Raw genomic sequence first — 26,159 nt, forward strand, 5'->3', positions numbered from 1 at the left:
GTGAGAGCATGGGAGTTCCATTCTTCCCTGTAAAAAAAAAAAAAAATTATGTGAAATCCCCTTTTACAACAGATTACCTGTCATCACACCAAGGGGAACTATATACAATTTACACATGTGCATCTAGCAATTAAAGAAATTGCTGACTGCAGGCTAACAAACTTTCCATCTTTCCAACAAAATTTACAAAACCAATTTTTTTTCCAGTGACCATCTCCCATTTGAAGTGACTTTGAGGGGCCTGTGTGACAGAAAATACGCAAAATTGACACCATTTTAAAAACTAAACCCCTCAGTGCGCCAAACCACATTGAAGAAGTTTATTAACCGTTTATGTGCTTCAACGAAGTTACAGCACTGTGGAAGGGAAAAATACAAATTTAACGTTTTTCCCACTAAAATGTTGATTTAACCCCACATCTTGCATTTTCAAAAGGGCAATGGGAGAATATGGAACCCAAAATTTGTTGAACAATTTCTCCCGAGTACACATATCCCATAATGTAGGAGGAAAAAACCGGGCACATGGTAGGGCTAGAAATGGAAGAAGAACCATTTGACTTGGAGCGCAAAATTGACCGGGATAGCGGACATCATGTCACATTTACAGAGCCCCTGATGTGCATAAACTATTGTGCATTTTCTTTTTCCTGAGCATGCAGATACCTCATGTGATGGAAAACATGACACGACAAGGCTCAGACAGGAAGGAGCCCCAACTGAAATCAGGAGCCCAATTCTGGCTGGTAGATTGGGGATGCTATAATAATAATCTTTTTTTATATAGCGCTAACATTCCGCAGCGCTTTACAGTTTTGCACACATTATCATCACTGTCCCCAATGGGGCTCACAATCTAGATTCCCTATCAGTATGTCTTTGGAATGTGGGAGGAAACCAGAGTACCCGGAGGAAACCCACGCAAACAAGGAGAGAACATACAAACTCTTTGCAGATGTTGTCCTGGGTGGGATTCGAACCCAGGACCCCAGCGCTGCAAGGCTGCAGTGCTATCCACTGAGCCACCGTGCTGCCCAAGCTATGTCATTTGAAGAGTATCTGACATATCAATACACCAGAAACCCCTGCATGTGTCCATAATTTGGAAGCCACACCTCTCAATGAATTTATCTAGGCATGTAGTGTGCATTTTTAACCCTCGGGCAATTCACAAAATTGTATAACATTGGGCTGAGTCAATGGATAATAACCATTTTTTTCCCACTAAAATGTTGCTTTGGCCCTTAGTTTTCAATGTTTAAAAGATATAATAGGAGAAAATGGACAGTTTATTTTGTTAAGCAATTTCTCCAAAGTACACCAATACCCCATTTGGTTGAAAACTATTTCTGAGGCCTACTACTAGGCTTAACAGGGGAACTAGGACTTTTGGCACCTATCCGTGTGGCAATTGCAATATTTGCCAATTCACTATTGCCCAGGACGGTTTGTCACTCACTATCTTTCCCTTTCAGATTAAACCAAAGAGGTCCTTCATCAACTGCAAGACCCGCTCACTTGTCTATGCTTTAATTTGTGACTGCCCTAAGGTCTACGTGGGTCAAACAACCCAAGAACTAAGAAGAGTACAGCAACACTTGTCCAATATTGCCATGGCTCAGAGGGACCGAGAAAAGGGCAAAGGTATTTCATCGGTGGCGACACCCCTACAATTCTGTCAGATAATACTCATTTTCTTCCTGAAAATGATTGCAAATACAAATTATTTGGTATTATCTTCATTTAAGTTGTCTTAAATGAAAAAACACAGAGAATGAAGCAAAAAGCAAAACATTGATCATTTCACACAAACTTCTAAAAATGGGCCAGACAAAAGTATTTAGTAAATATAGAAAAACTGACTGAACAGCAATCTAATCTGAACTGGTGCATAACCAAAAAAGTCATATAGCAAATAGATTAATGGCTGCACTCAAAATTAATCTGTGCTAGAGCAAGGAAACGTGCGATACATGAAATGGAAATGGCATAATGGCTTGTGAAATATATGAAAAAACACATGAGATTCTTAGCACAAGATTTGGCCAAACGTTGTGAGCCCATCCACCAATCGTCAAGGTAATCTCAGAACGGATGGGTACCTGAGCTGACTGCCTAGTGTGAACACTTACCTATGGCTAATAACGTGGTAAAGCCTGCTTATATAGGAAGCTCAGAACCAACTGTTAGGATGTAATTAAAATCACAGCATGGTGAAGGGCGGAGCGTTCAAGTCAGAAAAAATAGTACATAGTAAATATAGAAAAACTGACTGAACAGCAATCTAATCACACAGTTGGCTCTGAGCTTCCTATATAAGCAGGCTTTACCACGTTATTAGCCATAGGTAAGTGTTCACACTAGGCAGTCAGCTCAGGTACCCATCCGTTCTGCGATTACCTTGACGATTGGTGGATGGGCTCACAACTTTTGGCCAAATCTTGTGCTAAGAATCTCGTGTTTTTTCATATTTCACAAGCTATTATGCTATTCCCATCTCATGTATCGCACATTTCCTTGCTCTAGCACAGATTAATTTTGAGTGCAGCCATTAATCTATTTGCCAGACAAAAGTATTGGCACCCTCAGCCTAATACTTGTTTGCACAACCTTTAGCCAAAATAACTGCGACCAACCGCTTCCGGTAACCATCAATGAGTTTCTTACAATGCTCTGCTGGAATTTTAGACCATTCTTCTTTGGCAAACTGCTCCAGGTCCCTGATATGTGAAGGGTACCTTCTCCAAACTGCCATTTTTAGATCTCTCCACAGGTGTTCTATGGGATTCAGGTCTGGACTCATTGCTGGCCACCTTAGAAGTCTCCAGTGCTTTCTCTCAAACCATTTTCTAGTGCTTTTTGAAGTGTGTTTTGGGTCATTGTCCTGCTGGAAGACCCATGACCTCTGAGGGAGACCCAGCTTTCTCACACTGTGCCCTACATTATGCTGCAAGATTTGTTGGTAGTCTTCAGACTTCATAATGCCATGCACACGGTCAAGCAGTCCAGTGCCAGAGGCAGCAAAGCAACCCCAAAACATCAGGGAACCTCGGCCATGTTTGACTGTAGGGACCGTGTTCTTTTCTTTGAATGCCTCTTTTTGTCTCCTGTAAACTCTATGTTGATGCCTTTGCTCAAAAAGCTCTTCTTTTGTCTCATCTGACCAGAGAACATTCTTCCAAAATGTTTAGGCTTTTTTAGGTAAGTTTTGGCAAACTCCAGCCTGGCTTTTTTATGTCTCGGGGTAAGAAGTGGGGTCTTCCTGGGTCTCCTACCATACAGTCCCTTTTTATTCAGACGCCGACGGATAGTACAGGTTGACACTGTTGTACCCGCGGACTGCAGGGCAGCTTGAACTTGTTTGGAAGTTAGTCGAGGTTCTTTATCCAACATCCGCACAATCTTGCGTTGAAATCTCTTGTCAATTTTTCTTTTCCGTCCACATCTAGGGAGGTTAGCCACAGTGCCATGGGCTTTAAACTTCTTGATGACACTGCGCACGGTAGACACAGGAACATTCAGGTCTTTGGAGATGGACTTGTAGCCAAGAGATTGCTCATGCTTCCTCACAATTTGGTTTCTCAAGTCCTCAGACAGTTCTTTGGTCTTCTTTCTTTTCTCCATGCTCAATGTGGTACACACAAGGACACAGGACAGAGGTTGAGTCAACTTTAATCCATGTCAACTGGCTGCAAGTGTGATTTAGTTAGTGACAACACCTGTTAGGTGCCACAGGTAAGTTACAGGTGCTGTTAATTACACAAATTAGAGAGGCATCACATGATTTTTTTTTTTTTTTAACAGTGCCAATACTTTTGTCCACCCCCTTTTTATGTTTGGTGTGGAATTATATCCAATTTGGCTTTAGGACAATTCTTTTTGTGTTTTTTCATTTAAGACAAATTAAATGAAGATAATACCAAATAATTTGTGTTTGCAATCATTTTCAGGAAGAAAATGAGTATTATCTGACAGAATTGCAGGGGTGTCAATACTTTTGGCCATGACTGTACCTTGATTTTCATAATGGACGTACCAGAGGACTAAAAGTTATGGGATTGGAGGTGGTCCCACTTAAGATCAGAGGCGGGGACCTGATGAGGAAACTGCTGAGGTTTGAGTCCAGGTGGATTCACGATTTACATTGCCTCACCCCACATGGACTTAATGAGGAACTTTTGTTTACTGGCTATTATAAACAGCTTTGAATAATCCTTCTCTCTCCCCCCCCTTTTTTTATTTTGGGGATTTAATTTCTGTGCACGGATGAACTAGATTCTATCCGTTGAAAACCATGGTTTTCCTTATTTCATGAGGTATTTGATTGTGATATTATATATATATATATATATATATATATATATAGCTTTTTGCTTTAATTTCTTGTTTAAGTGTATTAGTTTATTCAACAATAGGTTACCCATTTGATCCCTATATATATTATTATTATTTTGAAAATCTGTAGTGTGGTTGCTTTTTTTGGTCCTCAAAGTGTTTCCGTGACTAGTTGCCACCGTATTAATATCTGCCTTTGCTGGTAGATGTATTGGTTTTTCTGTAGTACAGAGTTATATTTGAGGGCAGTGTACTTGCACCTGCTAGTGCTAAATTCCTTACTTCAGATCATATCAACCCATCTCCTTGGGCACTGTGTCTTAACTCAACAGCACCTTATTTGCGCCATCCCCTATTGTTTTTATGTTCCTTACTCTCGACCGAGAGTTTCTACAGGCTTTCACTGTACTGGCCTCTATTGCACATGCACCGTTTGGCGCACGTGCATTTACCAGCTGTTCGGGCTTCTTGGTGCTGTTACTTTCTCTATGCTATTGTGCTGGCCTCTATTGCACATGCGCCGACCGGCGCACACACCATCTGTATGGACATCTTGGTTTGGGTGCCTTTGCCCCCTTTTCTTTGCCATTGCGCTGGTCTTCATTGCGCACGCGCCGACTGTTCATAGATCGTGGGAAATTTCCTAGAAAGCTCCCAGGCTTTCTAGGCAAGTTCCCACGATCTATAAACAGCCAGCAGAGGGCGCCTCACCGCAAATGAAGCTAAATATAGCTCATTGATCTATATTTAGACTCATTCCCCGGGGTTTTGCAGCGAGGAGCAGCCTGCATTAGCAAAGCTCCTTGCTGCAAAATGGTTTAACCCCTTCAGAAGGATTTACATCGTTGGACGTTACAGATCTGCGGAGGGTAAGTATATTGTTGGTTTATTATGTTTTTTCTTTCACAGAACGAGGGTCTTCAGTGATTGGATTGGGCGTAGAATAAAATACTCCAACAACCATTGTTTTTATTTCATTAAAATAATTTTAAATAATGTGTTTGTGTTTTATTTAACCCTTTCATTCAATTGGATTAATAATGGATAGGTGTCATAATTGACGCCTCTCCATTATTAATTAGGCTTAATGTCACCTTACAATAGCAAGGTGGCATTAACCCTTCATTACCCCATATCCCACCGCTACACGGGAATGGGAAGAGAGTGGCCAAGTGCCAGAATAGGCGCATCTTCCAGATGTGCCTTTTCTGGGGTGGCTGGGGGCAGATATTTTTAGCCAGGGGGGGGCCAATAACCGTGGACCCTCTCCAGGCTATTAATATCTGCCCTCAGTCACTGGCTTTACTACTCTGGCGGAGAAAGTTGCGCGGGAGCCCACGCCAATTTTTTCCGCCATTTAACCCTTTATTTTAAGAGCTAGAACGGCCAAATTTTGCAGATACACACTACTGACATTAGTAGTGTGGAATCTGCAAAAAAAATGGAGAGAAGACATGGTTTACTGTATGTAAACCATGTCTCAAATCATGTCGGGTTTTAGGAAGGAGAAGGAAAAAGCCGGTAATTGAATTACCGGCTTTCAAGCTGTCTAGCGCTGGAATAAATATTAATATATATACATATATGTGTCTAATGACATATATATTATATATATATATTTTTTTTTCTTTTTGGGACACATGGATCATTTCTATAGCGGTATGTTGGTTTTGCAAGCCTGCGAGAAAACCACGCAGTACAGATGCCATACGGATTACATACGGAGGATGCCATGCGCAAAAAACGCTGACACACCCTGCCTACGGAGGAGCTACGGACCACTATTTTCGGAACATTTCAGCGTATTACGGCCGTAATATACGGACCGTATTTTCATACGCTGAGTGTGAAGCCGGCCTAAGAGGGAACCCGAACAAAACCGCTTATCTCTAGTGAGCATGTTGACACCAACTGCACCTCACAGAAATGTATACCATCGGATGGTGAAGAATGATTACATTTTTATCACTAAAATGTTCTTTAAGCCCCAAGTTTTTAATTTACTGTTTAGCCACACAGCAAGAATCAGGAGGGAAAAAAGGTGCTATTTGACTCTTGCAGAACAAATTAAAGTAGAATGGTTTGCAGCAGGGCTGTGGAGTCGGTAAGCTAAACCTCCAACTCCTCAATTTCCCTGACGTCCGACTCAAAAGGAATGCCTCACTACTGTGTGTACATAAAGTGCAGCACAGATTAATCTCAACTAAAGGCCGAGATCCTAAGATCAGGAATAAAACACATTAATAGAACATTTCATAACTTTCCCAAAACATTTACAGAACATCCTGCATTTAGGCTACGTTCAGACTAGCGTTGCGCGCCGCTGCGTCGGTGACGCAACGCACGACGCACACAAACGCAGCAAAACGCACGCAAAAACGCTGCGTTTTGCGACGCGTGCGTCGTTTTTTGCCGAAAATCGGACGCAAGAAAAATGCAACTTGCTGCGTTTTCTTGGTCCGACGCTAGCGGCAAAAAAGACGCAAGTGTTGCAAAACGCAACACACAAAAACGCATGCGTCCCCCATGTTAAACATAGGGGCGCATGACGCGTGCGTCGCCGCTGCGTCGCCCGACGCTAAGGCGACGCACACTAGCAGAACGCTAGTGTGAACGTAGCCTTAACTACTGAACCCGATATATTTTTTAGGAGTCCGAGTGGTTCCATTTTATACCGACTCCACAGCCCTGGTTTGCAGAATCTATATACAGAGCCCCTAAGTGCAAGAAGAGCAGAATCCCCTCTCAAGTGACCCCATTTTGTAAATCACACCCCTTAGGGAATTTATCTACAAGTGTACTGATGATTTTAACTACTTGGGTGTTTTCCAGAAACAAGCATCAGTGGATATCCTCAAGTGAAAATTGCGAATCTGCCATTGTAGTGCCCGTACATTGTAGTGACCAGTTCGGGCGAACGTATTTCAGAGATTGACACGGAAACCCAGGTGTAAGCGCTCAGCGCAAGATAAATGTGAGCCGAGCCTTACTGGTATCTTTGGGAGGCAGTATGAACAAATCAACAGCAGGTGAGGCTCCGTCTGCATAACACGCAGAGCTATTAGAATGGACAAAATGACACTCCTCTGCAGAACGTTATAGGCCACTGTCACTAAGCTAATGAGTGCATAGATGGTAAGTATTGTAGAACTCTAGCAAAGAAATAAAAAGCCATTAACAAGTTTTGTAGTTATACCTGTAGCTGATATTAACAAAGCACAAGGAAAACGCGAGTTAGTAGGTGTAGATTTTATTCAGTGACACAGCTGTGTTCATATAGTAGTTACTCAGTAATAGTCACACCTACTTGTATTACAGCTATGGAGAAGTAATATGGGGCAGATACGCAATAGAAGACATCCAAAAGAGTATTCAAGTGGAGAGAACGTTTTCACTATATAATTTATCCATTATCTGATTTTTATTTTTTTTAAGCTTTTATTTTGTACAATCCAGATATCTGCAATAACAATACAACTGACAGATTGAAGGCTCTAACCCAGAGCGCTGGGAAAACCCTGTACACAAAGAAACAGCAAAGCGACACGACCAGGATGCAGCACAGGCAGTGCACAGAGGAGAAAACATAGAAAGGAGCCATCAGGGCATAGCCCAGGGTGCGAAGGATCGGGATGCTAGAGAGGAGGGAGGGGGACACAAGATATGTACAAGCTATGGGCCACACAAGCACTGATCTGAGAAAAATGGCACCAGTGTGACCCAGACCCACCTCTTAATCACATCTTCACTTGCTCCGTACCAGCCATGGGCAATGGTGACTCTTTTTAAGAAATCGGAGCCATTATTCATATAAAAAAGGCATTGTTAGGTACAGCTTTCTACAATTGCTCCACAGCACCAGGGCACACGCTCCCATTTGTTAGTAAGTACAAATTGGCACAATCTGCTGCTAAAAGACGCAACTGAAAGTCTATGAAAAATCATCAAAAAATAAATAAAAAAAATACGGATTTATTCAGTCCGCAAAGTTTTCTGACACTTGGATATCACAGGTCTCGCTTTAACATCTATTCAGCTTAATGGTGTTCTCCAGGAAATAGAGAAAACAAAAATGTACTCTTTTTTTGTGTCTAAAGGGGCAAATATAAGGTTTTTAAAAATCTCTAAAGTCACATTTCTGAACACGAAACTGGTCCTAAACACAGCAGGACAGGTTATGTGAACAGAGCTCTCCTATGAGGCGAGGCAGGAGGAATATGCGTGCAAAGCTGAGAACACCTCAGCTGAAGCACAGGCAGGTACATCGGAAGTTGAGGAAAGAGGAGACGGAGAGTGTGGAAGAGGTTTTCCAACTGTGTATACAAGCAGCACTTACACTGTATGAAAACATTGCCCACAGCCTGCGTCCTGTCCGTCCCTCCGCTCTCCTCCTGACCTAGCTGCCTGTGCTTCAGCAGAGAGATAATGCACATATTCCCCACAGAAGGAACAACCTGCCCCAGACGAGTGTATCGAATGCCTTTTATGTTCAGTGATGTGATGGAAACCATTCTGAAAAACCTTATAAATTGCCCCTAACAAAGGGAAATATATAACTGCAAGTGTCAGTTTAACAATGTATTCTTTTAATGTAATAATTTTATCCATTTCCCAGAGAACCCCTTTAATAACTGATGTGTACCTAGCGTATAAGAAAGACACCAGATAATAAAAATACCGCTTTGAGGGTGAAGTCACTATGGTCATAGTGCCAACAGGAACAGATGTAGACTCAGTAAGCAGAATAAACAGTTGTCAACCAGAACAATATAAAAAGTATACATAAGAAAAAGAAAGCTAGCATTTGTGAGGAGCGCAGGGCACTATAAGAAAGAACAGCGACTGGGGAGAAGGGGAAGAATAGGCCATGGTGCACTGTTAGCCCCTTTTTCTTGTAAAGCAACCTCAGTTTTCTTTACCGAGCTTTTCATTAACTACGTGCACCCTGCTCCTTGTATAATGTCTGCATCCTGGTTCAGCCACCGCAACAGACAAGAACATGTCAGCACAAAGTTCCATTTAAGTTTATCACATTGATAGAGTTAAGTAGACACCAACTGGGTGCCCAAAAGTGCAAGAAATAAAAACTATACATAAAATTCTCATTCTCCAGTCTTACACGACACCATGCAGTTTGAGTGAGATGTGGTGGGCTGTGGCGATTCCCCGGGTACCCAACATCCCCTTAAAGATGATGAAACACACACTGCATCCACACACTGGGAATCTAAGAGATAAATAGACGCTTTGCTTTTTCTTTTAATGCATTTAGACAGCAGCGGACGCTCCGATGCAGACGGTCACATCTGACTGTTAGCAGGAGCAGCCGCTCTCAGTCACGGGCTGCTCAGGAGGCTTCTCCAGCTTGATGTCAATCACTGCAGGACACAGGTTAAGGGAATACTACTTGGTCTGAGGGAAATACAATTATTAGCAATATAGCTTGGGAACATTCAGATAAACACTAAAATTATTGAGAAGTTACCGCTAATAATAAATCACTATTAGCTTTTATTACACTCAATTCAATCCATGGCAAGCAACTGAAATAAAGTCACCAGTACATCTGGCAAATGTATCCTATCTAATCAGGTGACAAGCATCAGCTATTAACCTGAGATCAGGCGCAGAGAAGCCGCCGATTATTGCCCTGTTGGGCCTCGTGACCAGTGGACTTCGCTCTCAGCTGGGAAACCTGCACACTGCCCCTCTTATCAATGATATAGTAATCACTGTACAAAGCAGCAGTGGATACAAAACAGCGTGTGTTACTACACACCGCCACCTGGAACAAAACCAAGCCTTCACTTTGGCCAAGTGGTTTTCCCATGGTTGAAAAATAAGATCTCGCAATGCCACACTGGTAACACAAATGTGAAATCAGCAGCAAGGACCTAACCTATTAAAATAACAGGGAGAAAAAAAAAATTATATATAACACACATCTCCCCATTCCATAATTTGTCACCGAAGCAGAAATGATAAAAGGGAGACAGCTCTTCCTATAGCACTAAAGGAGGGTAAAATATATCAGCATAACCCCAAAGGTTAAGTGAGAACCAGATCTAGAAACATTATACACCTGTGAGGGCTACATTATACTCCTGTGGGGGGGCTGCATTATACTTGTATGGGGCTCCATTATACTCCTATGGGGTGTGCATTGTATTATATGGAGGACTATGGGATGTGCAGTGTACCATATGGAGGATTATATGGTGTGCATTATACAATATTGAGGACTATGGGATGTTCATTATACTATATGGAGGACAGTGGGGTGTGCATTATACTATGTGGAGGACTATGGGGTGCATACTATATAGAGAACTATGGGGTGTGCACTATACTATGGAGGACTATGGGGTGCATTATACTATATGAAGGACAATAGGGTGTGCATTATAATAATGTTATTTATATAGCGCCAACATTCTGCAGCGCATTACAAATTAAAACAATGTGGAGGACTATTGGGTGTGCATTGTATTATATGGAGGACTATGGGATGTGCATTGTACCATATGGAGGACTATGGGATGTGCATTGTACCATATGGAGGACTATGGGATGTGCATTATACAATATTGAGGACTATGGGGTACATTATACTATATCAGGGGTGGGGAACCTCAGGCCCCAGGGCCATTTACAGCCCTCGATGACCTTTTATCAGGCCCCCGAGCAGATTCTCAGGGACCGCATTCTTGGGCAAGGAGCTGTATTTTGATTGCCACCAGCTCATTAATTTCTTTTTGCTCTGTTAGTAAGTACACACATGCAGTGTTCACTATTGAACATCCTGTCGGTTCATGCAATGAACGATTACGTCCTGAAACCACTGCCAGTCAGGATGTACTTTGTGGGCGGAGTTTGTACGGCCCCAGAAGGATGGTATAAATATCCAAATGGCCCTTGGCAGAAAAAAAGATTCCCCACCCCTGTACTGTATGGAGGACTATGGAGCGCATTATACTATATGGAGGACTGTGGGGTGTACATTATACAATGTAGAGGACTATTGTTTGTGCATTATACTGTATGGAGCACTATGGGGCACATTTTACTATATGGAGGACTATGTGGAGTGCATTATTCTATATGGAGGACTAAGGACATTATACTATATGGAGGTATGGAGGCATTTAACCTTTGTGGTAGGCCTGGTATATTTTAGCCTCCTTTAGTGCTATAGGAAGGACTCTGACTAGCTTTCATATCTCCCCTTTTATGCCGCAATGACAAATTATGGAATAGGAATTGTCCGGGCCTTTTTAGGGAAAGTTGCCGTGGAGTGGGTGCGCCACAATGTCCTCCCATCCCCTTACTTAGGGTGCCAAACTCCGGAGGCAGGCAGATGGGCAGCACAGGTTGATTATAGGGTGTATTTTTTGTATAAATCATTTTTATTGAGCACAGCAATAAAGAATAAAGGTAAACAATACAAACTGGAAAATCTGTGCAATGATAGGCAGTAATTACAAGTCAAACAAGAGGAGCATTGTTACAGCATTTAAGACTTATAATTTAACTTTCTGATTAGTACTGCTATTGGCTGTCCTGAGATTATGAGGTAATAACAATAGAAAACAGCCGGGATAGTTGGCAACCATTGACAGGTTCCTTTGTATTCATTTAAAATAAATATAAATATATATATATATATATATAAATATATATATATATATATATATATATATATATATATATATATATATATATATATATATATATATATATATATATATATATATATATATATATATAAAAAATCAAACTGGGTATGGGGAGGACAAACATAGAAAGTCAGAGAGCGGAGAGAAAGGAGGGTAGGGAGAAGAAGAGAGGGATGGAAGAGGGTGAGGGAAATTCAGGGAAGGAGTGTGGCTGCCTCCGCATCCCAGCGGACAGAACGCATGCCAAGAAACGGCCCGGACGCACACGAAAATAGACTAAATAATGTGTCGGGTTCTGGTAACCCAGAGGTCTAGTTCAGGAGTTTCCCTAAAAGCGATCCAGGGGGCCCATACGTTGTAGGTTTTTTCTGCGTTACCTGGTGACTGGTTTATCAGCTGCTCCATTCTATAGAGGTTATTAAGTTCTGCCACAAATTCTGTACGGGAAGGAAATTTTTCTTGTTTCCAAAACCGAGGGATTAGATTTCTGACTGCGGTAAGAAAGTGTCTGAGGATACCCCTCTTGAACCTAGATATTGACAAGTCGCATAGAGACAACAATGCTATACTTGGTGAAGGTTGGATCTGTGCGATAGACAGCTTATTATGAAGTTCAAAGACGGCCAACCACAAATCCTTTATGGGAGGGCAGTCCCACCAGATATGCATGTAAGAGCCAGTCTCCTTTAGACATCTCCAGCAGGTGTCAGGAGTCGTGGGGAACACCGCATGCACCATGGAGGGGCATTTATACCATCTTGCTAGAATCTTATAGCTCCTCTCCTGTGATACCGCGCATAATGACGATCTGGACGAGAAGAGAAGAATTTTTCCCCTGTCTTCAGATGACAAGGGCCTTCCCAGATCGCCCTCCCATTTCGAGAAAAACAATGGCCAACCCTGCAGTGGAGCCCTCCCTTCTTGAAAGATTTTATATAGCAGCGAGACAGTATGGTCCGGAGGGTTTGCTGATATGCAAAGCATCTCAAAGGGAGTTAGCGGCCTGCCAATATTGGTTTGTTTAGAGATTGAGTGGATATAACTTTTTAGTTGTTCATAGAAGAACCAATCAACAGAGTGTGATTCCTCCTCTGGGAATAATTCCCGAAGGGACTTCATCCCAGTTTCTTTTAAGTAGTCGTGGATGATGGGTTTGGAATCTTTTCTCTTATTTAGAAATGTCTCTCTATTCAGTCCCGCCGGAAAAGCAGAATTGTCATAAATTGGAATTAAGGGGCCCGGGAGAGTTGTGATCTGAAGGTCTTTGTTTCGGTTTTTAATAAGAAGCAATATGTTTCGTGTGAGGAAGGGTATGTAGGTGCCTGGTCCTAGCCCCCTGCCTCCTGTCCAAAGAACAACTTGGGAGTCGCATCCATTAAGATCATTTTCTAGGTTTACCCACTTTTTGTTGTTTTTGCTGTGATAAAGGTCTAGGATACAAGTTCCCAATGATGCATAACTATAAATCGCGAGATCCGGGAGACCCAATCCGCCTGTCGGTTTAGATCTACTCAATGTTGTATATGAAATACGTGCTCGATTATGAGACCAAATAAAACGAGTGATTATTTGTTTGAGGCGGGAAAAGAAGGAAGCTGGTAGGTATAGGGGGATTGTTTGGAAAAAATATAAGAGGCGAGGCAGGAGGTCCATCTTAACTGCATTGATCCTACCCAGCCAGGACAATTGGAGCTTGTGCCATTTCTCCAAGTCTGAGTTTGTCTTCTGTAGGGTTGGCGCAAGGTTGGTTTCAAACAGTTTAGACGTTTTGCTTGTTATTTTAATACCTAAATAAGTAAGGGAATCAAAGCACCATTTAAATGGGAAGGTCTTCCTTAATTGATCCACCAAAGGAAGTTGGAGTGAAATGTTTAGGATTTCCGATTTATGGGAATTCATTTTGAAGTTACTTAGGTGGCCGAATTTATGTAGCTCCGAAATGATGTTTGGTAGACTCGTGGAGGGAGACGTAATATATAGCAGGATGTCATCTGCAAAAAGTGCTAGCTTGTGCTCTTCAGAACGTAGTTTTATACCATTAATTGATGGATTGTTTCTCAAGGCCACAGCTAAATGCTCCATTGTTAGGATATATAGGAGGGGAGAGAGTGGGCACCCCTGCCTTGTACCATTTCTGATCGGAAACATATCAGATAGTGTGCCGTTTACCTTGACCTGAGCACTAGGAGAAGAATACAGGGCGGAGATCCTACGCAGCATGTTTTCTTTTAAGCCAATTTCCTCTAGGGTCTGAGAAATAAATTCCCAATGGACCCGGTCAAAGGCCTTTTCAGCATCAATTGACATGATACACAGGGGGTCCCCCTCTCTGCCCGCTCTGTCAATTAGAGAGATAGTTCGAATTGTATTATCCCTCGCCTCTCCTCCTGGAACGAAGCCCACCTGGTCCTGGTTTATTAGTTTTGGTAAAAGGGGACATAATCTATTGGCTAACATTTTTGCATATATTTTAATATCTAGGTTTATTAAAGAGATCGGGCGGTAATTATCGCACGTAGAGGGGTCCTTGCTCGGCTTAGGGAGAACTGTTATGTGAGCGATGAGTGCCTGTGTAGGGAACGATCCCCCAAGGGAGACAAAATTGCAAGCTTTCAGAAGTATTGGACTAAGCAGTGTGTTGAATGACTTGTAAAAGCCTGCTGAGTACCCATCAGGGCCCGGGCTCTTGCCCTGTTTCAAGGCGCTAATGGTTTCAGAAACCTCCTCCACTGAGAATTCCTTTTCAAGATCAAGTAGATCACCTTCAGGCAGAGTGGGTAATTTGTGTTCCTGTAAATATGATTTGATTTTATTACGGAGAGAATGTAGTGGAGCCTCTTTATAGTGACCCGCTATGTTATATAGAGATTTGTAGTAGTCGCTGAAGTTAGAAAGAATATCTCTGGTATTAAACACTTTCTTCCCCTCTTTGTTTTTAATAAAAGGAATGTAGGTATTGGGATTACGTTGATTAAGTGCTCTGGCCAAGAGTCTACCACTTTTATTGCCTAGCTGGTAGAAGCGGCTCTTGAGTCTTTCTCTGAGGCATTTAGATTTTTGGTCTATTATAGTTAGCAGTTTTTGTCTGGCCGAGGAGAGCCTAGCAAATGTGCTGGCCTCAAGGTCTCGTTTATGTTTGTTTTCTAATTGGTGGATTTGTTCTGTTAAGCTAAGTATTTCCGCCGCTCTTTCTTTTTTTAGCCTAGCGCCATGAGAGATGAGGACGCCTCTTATTAAGGTATCTTCACATTAAGCGACGCTGCAGCGATACCGATCCGGATCGCTGCAGCGTCGCTGTTTGGTCGCTGGAGAGCTGTCACACAGACCGCTCTCCAGCGACCAACGATGCCGGTAACCAGGGTAAACATCGGGTAACTAAGCGCAGGGCCGCGCTTAGTAACCCGATGTTTACCCTGGTTACCATCCTAAAAGTAAAAAAAAACCAAACGCTACATACTTACCTACAGCAGTCTGTCCTCTGCACTCCTCCTGTACTGTCTGTGTGAGCACAGCGGCCAGAAAGCAGAGCGGTGACGTCACCGCTCTGCTTTCCGGCTGACCGACGCTCACAGCCAGAGCAGGGAAGCCCAGCGCCGGGGACAGACAGCGGTAGGCAAGTATGTAGCGTTTGTTTTTTTTTACTTTTAGGATGGTAACCAGGGTAAACATCGGGTTACTAAGCGCGGCCCTGCGCTTAGTTACCCGATGTTTACCCTGGTTACCAGTGAAGACATCGCTGGATCGGTGTCACACACGCCGATCCAGCGATGTCAGCAGGAGTCCAGCGACGAAATAAAGTTCTGGACTTTATTCAGCGACCAACGATCTCCCAGCAGGGGCCTGATCGTTGGTCGCTGTCACACATAACGATTTCATTAACGATATCGTTGCTACGTCACAAAAAGCAACGATATCGTTAACAATATCGTTATGTGTGAAGGTACCTTTACACTTTTCAAAGCCTCCCATTTTACAGTGGAGGACGTGGTGTCTTCCTCGTGGTCAGACAAGAAATCTGTGATTGTTTGATCAATCTTGGATTTACATATGGGATCTTGTAACAGGTTTTCATTCAGGCGCCAGGAGAAACCTGGTCTCGAGGCAGAATGAAGCGAGATTGTTAGGTAAATAGGAGCGTGATCTGACCACAGTATCGACCCCACGTCCGCCTTTACCTGCATGTCAAGCAACTTATGTGAAACGAAAAAATAGTCTATTCTACTGTAAGTGTTATGTATTTTTGAGAAGAAGCTAAAGTCCTTAGTTGTTGGGTTAAGAACCCTCCAAACATCTACCAGTCTCATGCTGTATAGCTGGGATCTTATTTTTTTAATAGAAGATGCAGGATATGAAGACTTACCCGAAGAGACATCCACCGCAGGGTTCATAGGAATATTAAAGTCGCCCCCAAGTATCACAGGAGAGGAACCAGCAAACTCCTCGAGACGTCTTTTGCATTCGGCTCCAAACTTCTGTTGCCCTTGGTTTGGGAAATATACGTTAGCAATTACAAGTTTATGTGCTGCCCATGTGATGAGTAGGAAGATATATCTGCCGTGTTTGTCAATTTGTGAGTCTAAGATCTCAGGCACAAAGGATTTGTGGAAGGCTATTGAGACACCTTTTGACTTTGAAAATGGATTTGAGCAGTGATACCATTTAGGATAATTTTTCGTGATACAGTGTGGCACCACACCAGTTTTGAAATGTGTCTCTTGGAGCAGTAGCACAGAGACCCTCTGTTTGTGGCTATCAAATAGGACCCGCCGTCTTTTTTCTGGTATATTTAGCCCCTTAACGTTGAAGGAGCAAAATTTAACTTCATCCATTATCAAATACCTTTACGCCATTCCGCAGTACCATGCGCCCCGTCCGCCAGAACACGCGACAGCCAGGGGTAGTAGGGAAGAGACAGTAGGAGGGAAGGGAAAAAGGCGGGGTAGAGAAGAAATAATAGAACATGGAAAACATAAAAGAAGGTGCGTTAGGATTGACGCACCAGGTCAGACTATACATCTGTAGTTAGGGCAAAAGAATGGAGAAGGAGGAGTCTCCTCCCCTCCCTTCACCCCTGCACCTTAGGTGGATAAGGGAAGCCAAGGGAAACACTGACACCCCCATCCCCCCTGAACTTGGTGGGTCCCATAAACGAGAACTTGCGAACATGTAATGTCTAGTTAAACATTGTAATAGTCCTTGCACCAGCGAGATGTCCCGCATGCCATCAGAGAGAGAAAAACAAAAAAAAAAAAGGGGGGGGGGGGGGAAGGAATCTAGGGGAGAGGGAAGAAGGACAAATTCACCGATGACAGGCAGGACACCACGCGTCCAGGTGTTCAAAGAATAGGATCAAACCTTCAAGGCGAGCCCACGGTGAGACAGACCGCCCCACCAGGAGACTCAGCCGATTAACAATAAGTGTTCATGAGACCACTCAACTGCAGCAGAGTATCTGAGTATATTGCAGCAATGATTAGAAACTAATTGAAACTAAGAAGAAAATGGAACAAGAGAAGAGAGAAAAACCTCATGGAGGATCTGAGGAGCCTTCGGTGGTATGACGATTCTTGGAACGGGGAACCTTGAGCCACCTTGGAGGAGCATCTGCAAGTGTCGGAGCCAGAGGCCAATCGGGAAGATCTATTAGTGGAAGTTCAAACGTGCCCAGGAAGTTAGCCAGATCCCCAATCCGGCGAAAGTATGCGCTTTTGACACCTTTGAATGCTGTTAGTTGAAATGGGAACCCCCACCTGTAGGGGATATCTAGTAACATAGTAACATAGTTAGTAAGGCCGAAAAAAGACATTTGTCCATCCAGTTCAGCCTATATTCCATCATAATAAATACCCAGATCTACGTCCTTCTACAGAACCTAATAATTGTATGATACAATATTGTTCTGCTCCAGGAAGACATCCAGGCCTCTCTTGAACCCCTCGACTGAGTTCGCCATCACCACCTCCTCAGGCAAGCAATTCCAGATTCTCACTGCCCTAACAGTAAAGAATCCTCTTCTATGTTGGTGGAAAAACCTTCTCTCCTCCAGACGCAAAGAATGCCCCCTTGTGCCCGTCACCTTCCTTGGTATAAACAGATCCTCAGCGAGATATTTGTATTGTCCCCTTATATACTTATACATGGTTATTAGATACATGGTTATCTCTTTCCTTGAGAACCTCCAGCAAGGGTTTCAGAGCTTTGCGCAAGAATAGAGTGCGCCTGGATAGATCTGACAGGAGTAGGATTGGATGACCTTCAAACTGGAGGGATCCCTTTTTCCTAGAAGCCATCATGATGGCCTCCTTAATTCTGAAATAGTGCACCCTGCAGATGACGTCCCTAGGGCGCGACTCAGATGTGGGTTTAGGACCAAGGGATCTATGAATCCTGTCGAACTCAATGGTGTTATCCTCGTGGTCGCCAAGAATGTCCATTCTCTGAACTGTACGGTCTAGGTCCTGAGGACTGACAGATTCTGGGAGGCCACGTATACGGATATTGTTACGCCTATTGCGATTTTCCAGATCCTCAAGACCAGATGACATTTCCTCCAGTTTCATGGTGTGGTCCATTAAGATTTCTCTGTGTGCCTGAAGTTCCTGGGAGATATCTTCTTGTGTCTTTTCCACATCCTCTATACGCGATGTGAATTCTGTCTGTAAGTTATGTATCTCCTTTTTATACGAGTTCTCAAGCCTGCACGCGAAACTTTCCAGATCCGTTTTGGTTGGAAGGGCTTTAATGTATTTACTCAGTTCAGCTATGTTCATGTCCTCTGGCATGTCTCCATCTCCACCACTGTTGCCTGTTGTTTTTTTAGGGGAGATATGTGGGGTCTGTGGCTCCCTTGAGGAACTATTTTTATTTGGGGTTTGCAACATTGTTGATCTGGTGTTCCTTGTTTGAAGTGGCTGGTTTAAGAACCGTTCGATGTCCTCTATAGGAGGCTCCTTGTGTAAGCTTGTGGGTTGTCCAGAAGACCTCTTAGTTTTACCCATATATGTCTGCTGCTATTAATTGCCCGTGGTAGTGTTCAGGGGAACATGGGGATGCAGCGGTCACCACATCAGGCAGAGCCCCCCATCAGCAAGCCCCCTCCGAGGTGCATTGGTTATGGTTTGAAGTTAGTGGGGCATATACAATGTCCTGATCCAGGAAAAGGGAGCCTCTATATGTTATAAACAATTCCAGCACTAGGTGTCACCAGAGGTCTGGGCTTGTAAATTGTAGGCTTGTTACGTGGTGTGCTGGAGTTCTTTCCTTCTTTTTTTTCCCTTTCCCCCTCTCTCTCCAATGCTATTGCATATGAGGCACAATGATAGCGCAGTGAAGGGCTATGGTGGGGTGGCCGCACCACTTCTGCAGCAAGGATGATAGGCAGAGCAATATGCAGGGGTGCCGGGTATTTTGGGTACACCCGCCCTAGGACGGTGCTTCTCTATGAGGCGCCCCGTCCCCAAGATGGCGCCCACCCTCTCAGTGGCGGGAAAACAGTCAGCGCTGCCAGCACAATGGCGGGTGCCCCTTATATCAGTCCTACCTTCCTTGCCTTCTTTGGTGAGGCGCACTCTTCAAAGTTTCCCCAGCAGGGATTCTGGCTGAGCGTACCCGCGGCGTTCTCTTTGTGGGTGCTCACCATGCGCTGCCTGCTGGGCCTCCCTGTGCCGTCCACAGAGCCTGAGGGGATCGGTGGAGCGCGGTCCGCATACTTCACCCGCAGGGGTTCCAGCTGAGCACGCCTGCGGTGCTCTCACGGCGGGCGCCGCTGGGAATCCAAGGGCAGGAGGGTCTCTCCTTCACTGCCTCCTTAGCTCAGCGGGGGTCTGCGAGCTTCTTGCTGCCGCCGCTCACCTCACCACGCGTCGCCTGCACCAGGTCCTTCTGCGTTGCGCCGCAGTCCCCCTCCTTGCCTCGCGGAACTGTGCCCGCTCCGGGGCTCTGTCTCTCGCCGCTCCTTCACCACAGGGGCTCCACGAGGAAGCAGTAATGGCGCCTTCTGACTGCAGTGCTGCGGGCTCCTGCCGGCGTCTCCTCCTCAGAAAGCCTCCCTCGGTGCAGGGTTTAGGCAGCGCCGGTTGGAGGTCCCTTTATTCTCTAATTTGAGGGCTTTTTGGAGATTTTAGATGGGGTTTTGGGGTTCCCAGACTGGAAAATCTGGGGAGCTCGTATCAGCCACGTCTGCTCCGTTCAGGCTCCAAGCCACGCCCCCTATAGGGTGTATTTTTATTATTATTTATTTATATAGCACCACTGATTTCATGGTGCTGTACATGAGAAGGGGTTACATACAAGTTACAGATATCACTTACAGTAAACAAACTAACAATTACAGACTGATACAGAGGGGCAAGGACCCTGCCCTTGCGGGCTTACATTCTGCAGGATTATGGGGAAGGAGACAATAGGTTGGGGGTTGCAGGAGCTCCGGTGTTGGTGAGGAATGTGTTTGATAGTCGGACGTGTTGGGGCAAAGAATTACAGAGGATGGGGGATATTCGGGAGAAGTCTTGGAGGCGGTTGGATGAGGAGCGAATAAGTGTGGAGGAGAGAAGGAGGTCTTGGGAGGACCGGAGATCACGTGAGGGAAGATATCGGGAGATTAGTTCAGAGATATATGGAGGACACAGGTTGTGGATGGCTTTGTAGGTCTGAATTAGTCATTTGAACTGGATACGCTGAGGGAATGGGAGCCAGTGAAGAGATTTGCAGAGGGGGGAAGCAGAGGAGTAGCGAGGAGAGAGATGAATTAGTCGGGCAGCAGAGTTAAGGATGGACTGGAGAGGTGCAAGGGTGTTAGCAGGAAGGCCGCAGAAAAGGATGTTGCAGTAGTCAAGGCGGGAGATGATGAGGGCGTGCACAAGCATTTTAGTAGATTGACGGTTGAGGAAAGGACGGATTCTGGAGATATTTTTGAGCTGGAGGCGACAGGAGGTGGAAAGAGCTTGGATGTGCGGTTTGAAGGACAGGACAGAGTCGAAGGTTACTCCGAGGCAGTGGACTTCCGGTACGGGGGAAGGCATGATGTCATTGATTGCGATAAATAGGTCAGGTAAGGAAGATCTATGGGATGGAGGAAAGATGATGAGTTCAGATTTGTCCACATTGAGTTTGAGGAAGCGAGAGAAGAAGAAGGAGGATATGGCTGATCAGAATCCCAGAGTGCCTGACAGCAGAGCGGTGACGTCTGGGCCAGAAAGGTAGATCTGAGTGTCATCAGCATAGAGGTGGTACTGGAATCCATGGGACTTTATCAGTTGTCCCAAGCCAAGTGTATAGATTGAGAAGAGTAGGGGTCCTAGAACAGAGCCTTGGGGGACTCCAACAGAGAGAGGGTGGGATGAGGAGGTAATGTGAGAGTGGGAGACGCTGAATGTGCGGTTGGAAAGGTACGAGGCAATCCAGGATAGGGCGAGGTCTTTGATGCCAAAGGAGGAGAGGATCTGTAGTAAGAGGCAGTGGTCAACCGTGTCGAAAGCAGAGGACAGCTCTAGAAGGAGGAGTACAGAGTATTGTCCATTAGCTTTTGCGGCAAGTAGGTAGTTAGTGATTTTGGTCAGGGCTGTCTCAGTTGAGTGATGGAAGCGGAAACCAGATTGTAGATTGTCAAAGAGCTAGTTAGATGAGAGGTGGGAGGAAAGTTCAGAGTGGACGTGCTGCTTCAGGAGTTTGGAAGCGAATGGGAGCAGCGATATTGGGCGATAGCTGGGCATAGCAGTTGGATCGAGGGTTGGCTTTTTAAGGATAGGCGTGATTGTGGCATGTTTGAAAGCAGAAGGGAAGGTGCCAGAAGATAGTGATAGGTTGAAGAGGTGGGTTAGGGATGGGATAAGTGTGGTGGTGAGGTTGGGGAGGAGGTGGGATGGGTGTCGAGCACACAGGTGGCGAGGTGCGATTTGGAGAGGAGACAATTAAGCACCCCTTCAGTGATGTTGCATAAGGAGGTTATGGGGTTTGGGCATAGGTCTGGTATACAAAGGGGTTGTGGTGGTTGGACAATGAAGACTTGCCTTGTCTAGTTGATCTTATTTATAAAGTGTGTGGCAAAGTCCTCAGCAGAGATAAGGGAGGTTGGAGGGGGCAGTGGGGGGCGGAGGAGGGAGTTAAAGGTTTTGAATAACCGTTTGGGGTTGTAGGATAGGGAAGATACGAGGGTTGTGAAGTAGACCTGTTTAGCAGAGGTGAGAGCAGATTTAAAAGCGAGTGTTGCCTGTTTGAATGCAGTTAAGTCGTCTTGCAGGTGTGTTTTCTTCCAACGCCGCGCCGCCACCCTGGACACTTGCCGGAGCTTTTTAGTGGTGTTATTGTGCCAAGGTTGTCTATTGATACGTCGCACTCTGCCATGGATGAGAGGGGCAACTGTGTCAATAGCTGATGCGAGAGTGGCATTGTAGAAAGCAGTGGCACGGTCTGTCGTGGAGTGAGGATATGGATGCCAGTAGTAGGATAGAGTCAGAGTGTGTGGGTGTCTAGGTGTGCAAGGTTTCTGCGGGGGTGCGCATTTTGCTGGACATGGATGACCAGTGAGGAGGACAGGGATAAGAAGGTGAGCAGATGGTGGTCGGATAGAGGGAGAGGGGAGGTGGTGAAGTTAGATAGAGAGCAGAGGCGGGTGAATACCAGGTCTAATATGTCTGTCTGTGTGGGTGGCTGCGGAGGACCACTGAGTAAGTCCAAAGGATGAGGTAAGGGACAGAAGTTTGGAGGCTGTTGACTAAAGAGTATCAATGGGTATGTTGAAGTCACCCATGATGATGGTGGGAATGTTAGCAGAGAGAAAGTGAAGAAGCCAGGTGGAGAATTAGTCAAAGGCAGTGGCTGGGCCCAGAGGTCGGTATATGATGGCCACTTGGAGGTTGGGAGGGAGAGTAGATGCGGACAGAGTTGACTTCAAATGAAGGGAGGATAAGGGAGGGTAGAGGTGGGATTGGGTTAAAGGTGCAGTTAGGAGAAAGGAGAAGACCCACTCCTCCATGTTTGTTGCCGGGTCGAGGGGTGTGGGTGAAGTGGAGGCCTCCGTAACACAGCGCAGCAGGGGAGGCGGTGTCAGAGGGTGTTAGCCATGTTTCTGTGAGGCCAAGGAAGGCAAGTTTGCGAGAGAGAAAAAGGTCGTGAATCACGTGAAGCTTATTGCAGATTGAGCGGGCATTCCAGAGTGCTCCAGAGAGAGGGAGCAGGGAGGTGGGCGTCAGGGGCACGGGTTTTATGTTGGAAAGATTGCGGTAGTTCATATTAGATAGGGAGCAATAGGAGGGGGTAGTAGTGCGAGGTATGAGCTGTGGGGGTCCCGGGTTGGTAGATATGTCTCCAGCAGTGAGAAAAAGCAGAGAAAGGGAGAGCAGGTGGGAGAAAGAGTGGCCGACTTGTTTTATGTTTGTTGTATCAGGGTACAGTCATGGCCAAAAGTATTGACACCCCTGCAATTCTGTCAGATAACTCATTTTCTTCCTGAAAAGGATTGCAAACACAAATTATTTGGTGGTATTATCTTCATTTAATTTGTCTTAAATGAAAAAACACAAAAGAGAATGAAGCAAAACATTGATCATTTCACACAAAACTCCAAAAATGGGCCAGACAAAAGTATTGGCACCCTCAGCCTAATACTTGGTTGCACAACCTTTAGCCAAAATAACTGCGACCAACAGCTTCCGGTAACCATCAATGAGTTTCTTACAATGCTCTGCTGGAATATTAGACCATTCTTCTTTGGCAAACTGCTCCAGGTCCCTGATATGTGAAGGGTGCCTTCTCCAAACTGCCATTTTAAGATCTCTCCACAGGTGTTCTATGGGATTCAGGTCTGGACTCATTGCTGGCCACCTTAGAAGTCTCCAGTGCTTTCTCTCAAACCATTTTCTAGTGCTTTTTGAAGTGTGTTTTGGGTCATTGTCCTGCTGGAAGACCCATGACCTCTGAGGGAGACCCAGCTTTCTCACACTGGGCCCTATATTGTGCTGCAAAATTTGTTGGTAGTCTTCAGACTTCATAATGCCATGCACACGGTCAAGCAGTCCAGTGCCAGAGGCAGCAAAGCAACCCCAAAACATCAGGGAACCTCGGCCATGTTTGACTGTAGGGACCGTGTTCTTTTCTTTGAATGCCTCTTTTTGTCTCCTGTAAACTCTATGTTGATGCCTTTGCCCAAAAAGCTCTACTTTTGTCTCATCTGACCAGAGAACATTCTTCCAAAACGTTTTAGGCTTTTTCAGGTAAGTTTTGGCAAACTCCAGCCTGGCTTTTTTTATGTATCCGGGTAAGAAGTAGTGTCTTCCTGGGTCTCCTACCATACAGACCCTTTTCATTCAGACGCCGACGGATAGTACGGGTTGACACTGTTGTACCCTCAGACTGCAGGGCAGCTTGAACTTGTTTGGATGTTAGTCGAGGTTCTTTATCCAACATCTGCACAATCTTGCGTTGAAATCTCTTGTCAATTTTTCTTTTCCGTCCACATCTAGGGAGGTTAGCCACAGTGCCATGCGCTTTAAACTTCTTGACGACACTGCGCACGGTGAACACAGGAACATTCAGGTCTTTGGAGATGGACTTGTAGCCAAGAGATTGCTCATGCTTCCTCACAACTTGGTTTCTCAAGTCCTCAGACAGTTCTTTGGTCTTCTTTCTTTTCTCCATGCTCAATGTGGTACACACAAGGACACAGGACAGAGGTTGAGTCAACTTTAATTCATGTCAACTGGCTGCAAGTGTGATTTAGTTATTGCCAACATATGTTAGGTGCCACAGGTAAGTTACAGGTGCTGTTAATTACACAAATTAGAGAAGCATCACATGAATTTTCAAACAGTGCCAATACATTTGTCCACCCCCTTCTTTATGTTTGGTGTGGCATTATATCCAATTTGGCTTTAGGACAATTCTTTTTGTGTTTTTTTCATTTAAAACAAATTAAATGAAGATCATACCAAATAATTTGTGTTTGCAATCATTTTCAGGAAGAAAATGAGTATTATCTGACAGAATTGCAGGGGTGTCAATACTTTTGGCCATGACTGTATATCTACACAGCATCCCATTGCCGTCGATTAATGTGATTTTGTTATCACATTTGTGTGCAATATGTTATGCATTGTCGGTCACTTTTTTTTTTTAAGGTGATTTGAATAAAGTTATTATTTTAACATGTTAGGTGCCTTTATGATTTCACACTAATATAGACCTTACAACTCTATTTTCTCTACTCAGCAGCAAGTTGAAACCCAGAGCAGTGATGTCACTGGCGACCATGATGACCACATGCAATGGTGAACAATTCTAACCTGTAAAGGGAAAAATGTTTTGTTTTTTTGTTGCTTTTTTTTTTTGACAGTTTAAGTGTATGTGCACACGGGGTACATGCAGGGAATTTTCCGCTATTCACCATGTATTTGATTAGTAACACTGTCGTTAAAATTCCCGTCCAAACATTGCAGAGAAAATCCATAGCGTGAACTGACTGCCGCTGCACACCTGAAGTCAAATCCACCACACCCTCACAACAAAATCCCCCATGTAGACAACATACCCTTACAGGGGTGGCCGCTAAGTGGCAGAATATCCTAAAAACTATTGTGTACTGAGTAAAGTAAACAAATCCCTCACACTGCTTACCTCTGTGCGACATGTTACGTCGTCCTATTACTCCTGAATCAGTGAGAATAATGTATGGATGAGTAGCTATGTCCATAAAAATTAAAATAGCAGTAAAACATGGGGAAACGCGTCACAGCTTCCTCTGCAGATGCCAAAGTGCACAGATGCAGGATATTCTGCTGTCTGTATCCGCATGCACTAAGAGCATGGCGCAAGGGAAGCGCTTGTGTCACCACTTACCCATCCTCATCACATGCAGTGGCATTACTACACTCACTACTGAACGTGCTGATAGGCAGCAGTGGGGCCTTAGCATGCAGCACAGGTAAGAATGTGGGCGAGATTGCTTAGGTCAGTACACAGTGGTTTATACTGGAGACATTTCTCCAGCGCGCATCCAAACTTTCTAAGACAAAGCAACTACAAAGTATATATTACAAGCAGCCAGATGGTAGTAACAGGAGGATAGAGAAAACCATACAGAGGAGGAGGTAAACTGCAGCACTCACCGGCCATAAAAGGGACCAGGACAAAAGCACGTAGCTTGAGAAAAATGGC

The 26,159-nt window shown here is 44.5% G+C and overlaps 1 protein-coding gene across 2 annotated transcripts in view; it reads right to left on the bottom strand.

The window, feature by feature from the left end:
• Nucleotides 1-7,569: 7,569 nt before the first annotated feature.
• RAB41 (RAB41, member RAS oncogene family) overlaps nucleotides 7,570-26,159 on the bottom strand; it is a 44,613-nt gene continuing 26,023 nt past the window's right edge. For both annotated transcript variants that reach the window (XM_069747319.1, XM_069747318.1), the window contains exon 8: nucleotides 7,570-9,713. In XM_069747319.1, coding sequence (XP_069603420.1) covers nucleotides 9,649-9,713 — 65 coding nt within the window. In that variant the 3' untranslated portion in view covers nucleotides 7,570-9,648. The remainder of the gene's footprint in view (nucleotides 9,714-26,159) is intronic.

Source organism: Ranitomeya imitator, chromosome 2 (genome assembly GCF_032444005.1).
Source record: "Ranitomeya imitator isolate aRanImi1 chromosome 2, aRanImi1.pri, whole genome shotgun sequence".
In the NCBI taxonomy this organism is placed as follows: domain Eukaryota; kingdom Metazoa; phylum Chordata; class Amphibia; order Anura; family Dendrobatidae; genus Ranitomeya; species Ranitomeya imitator.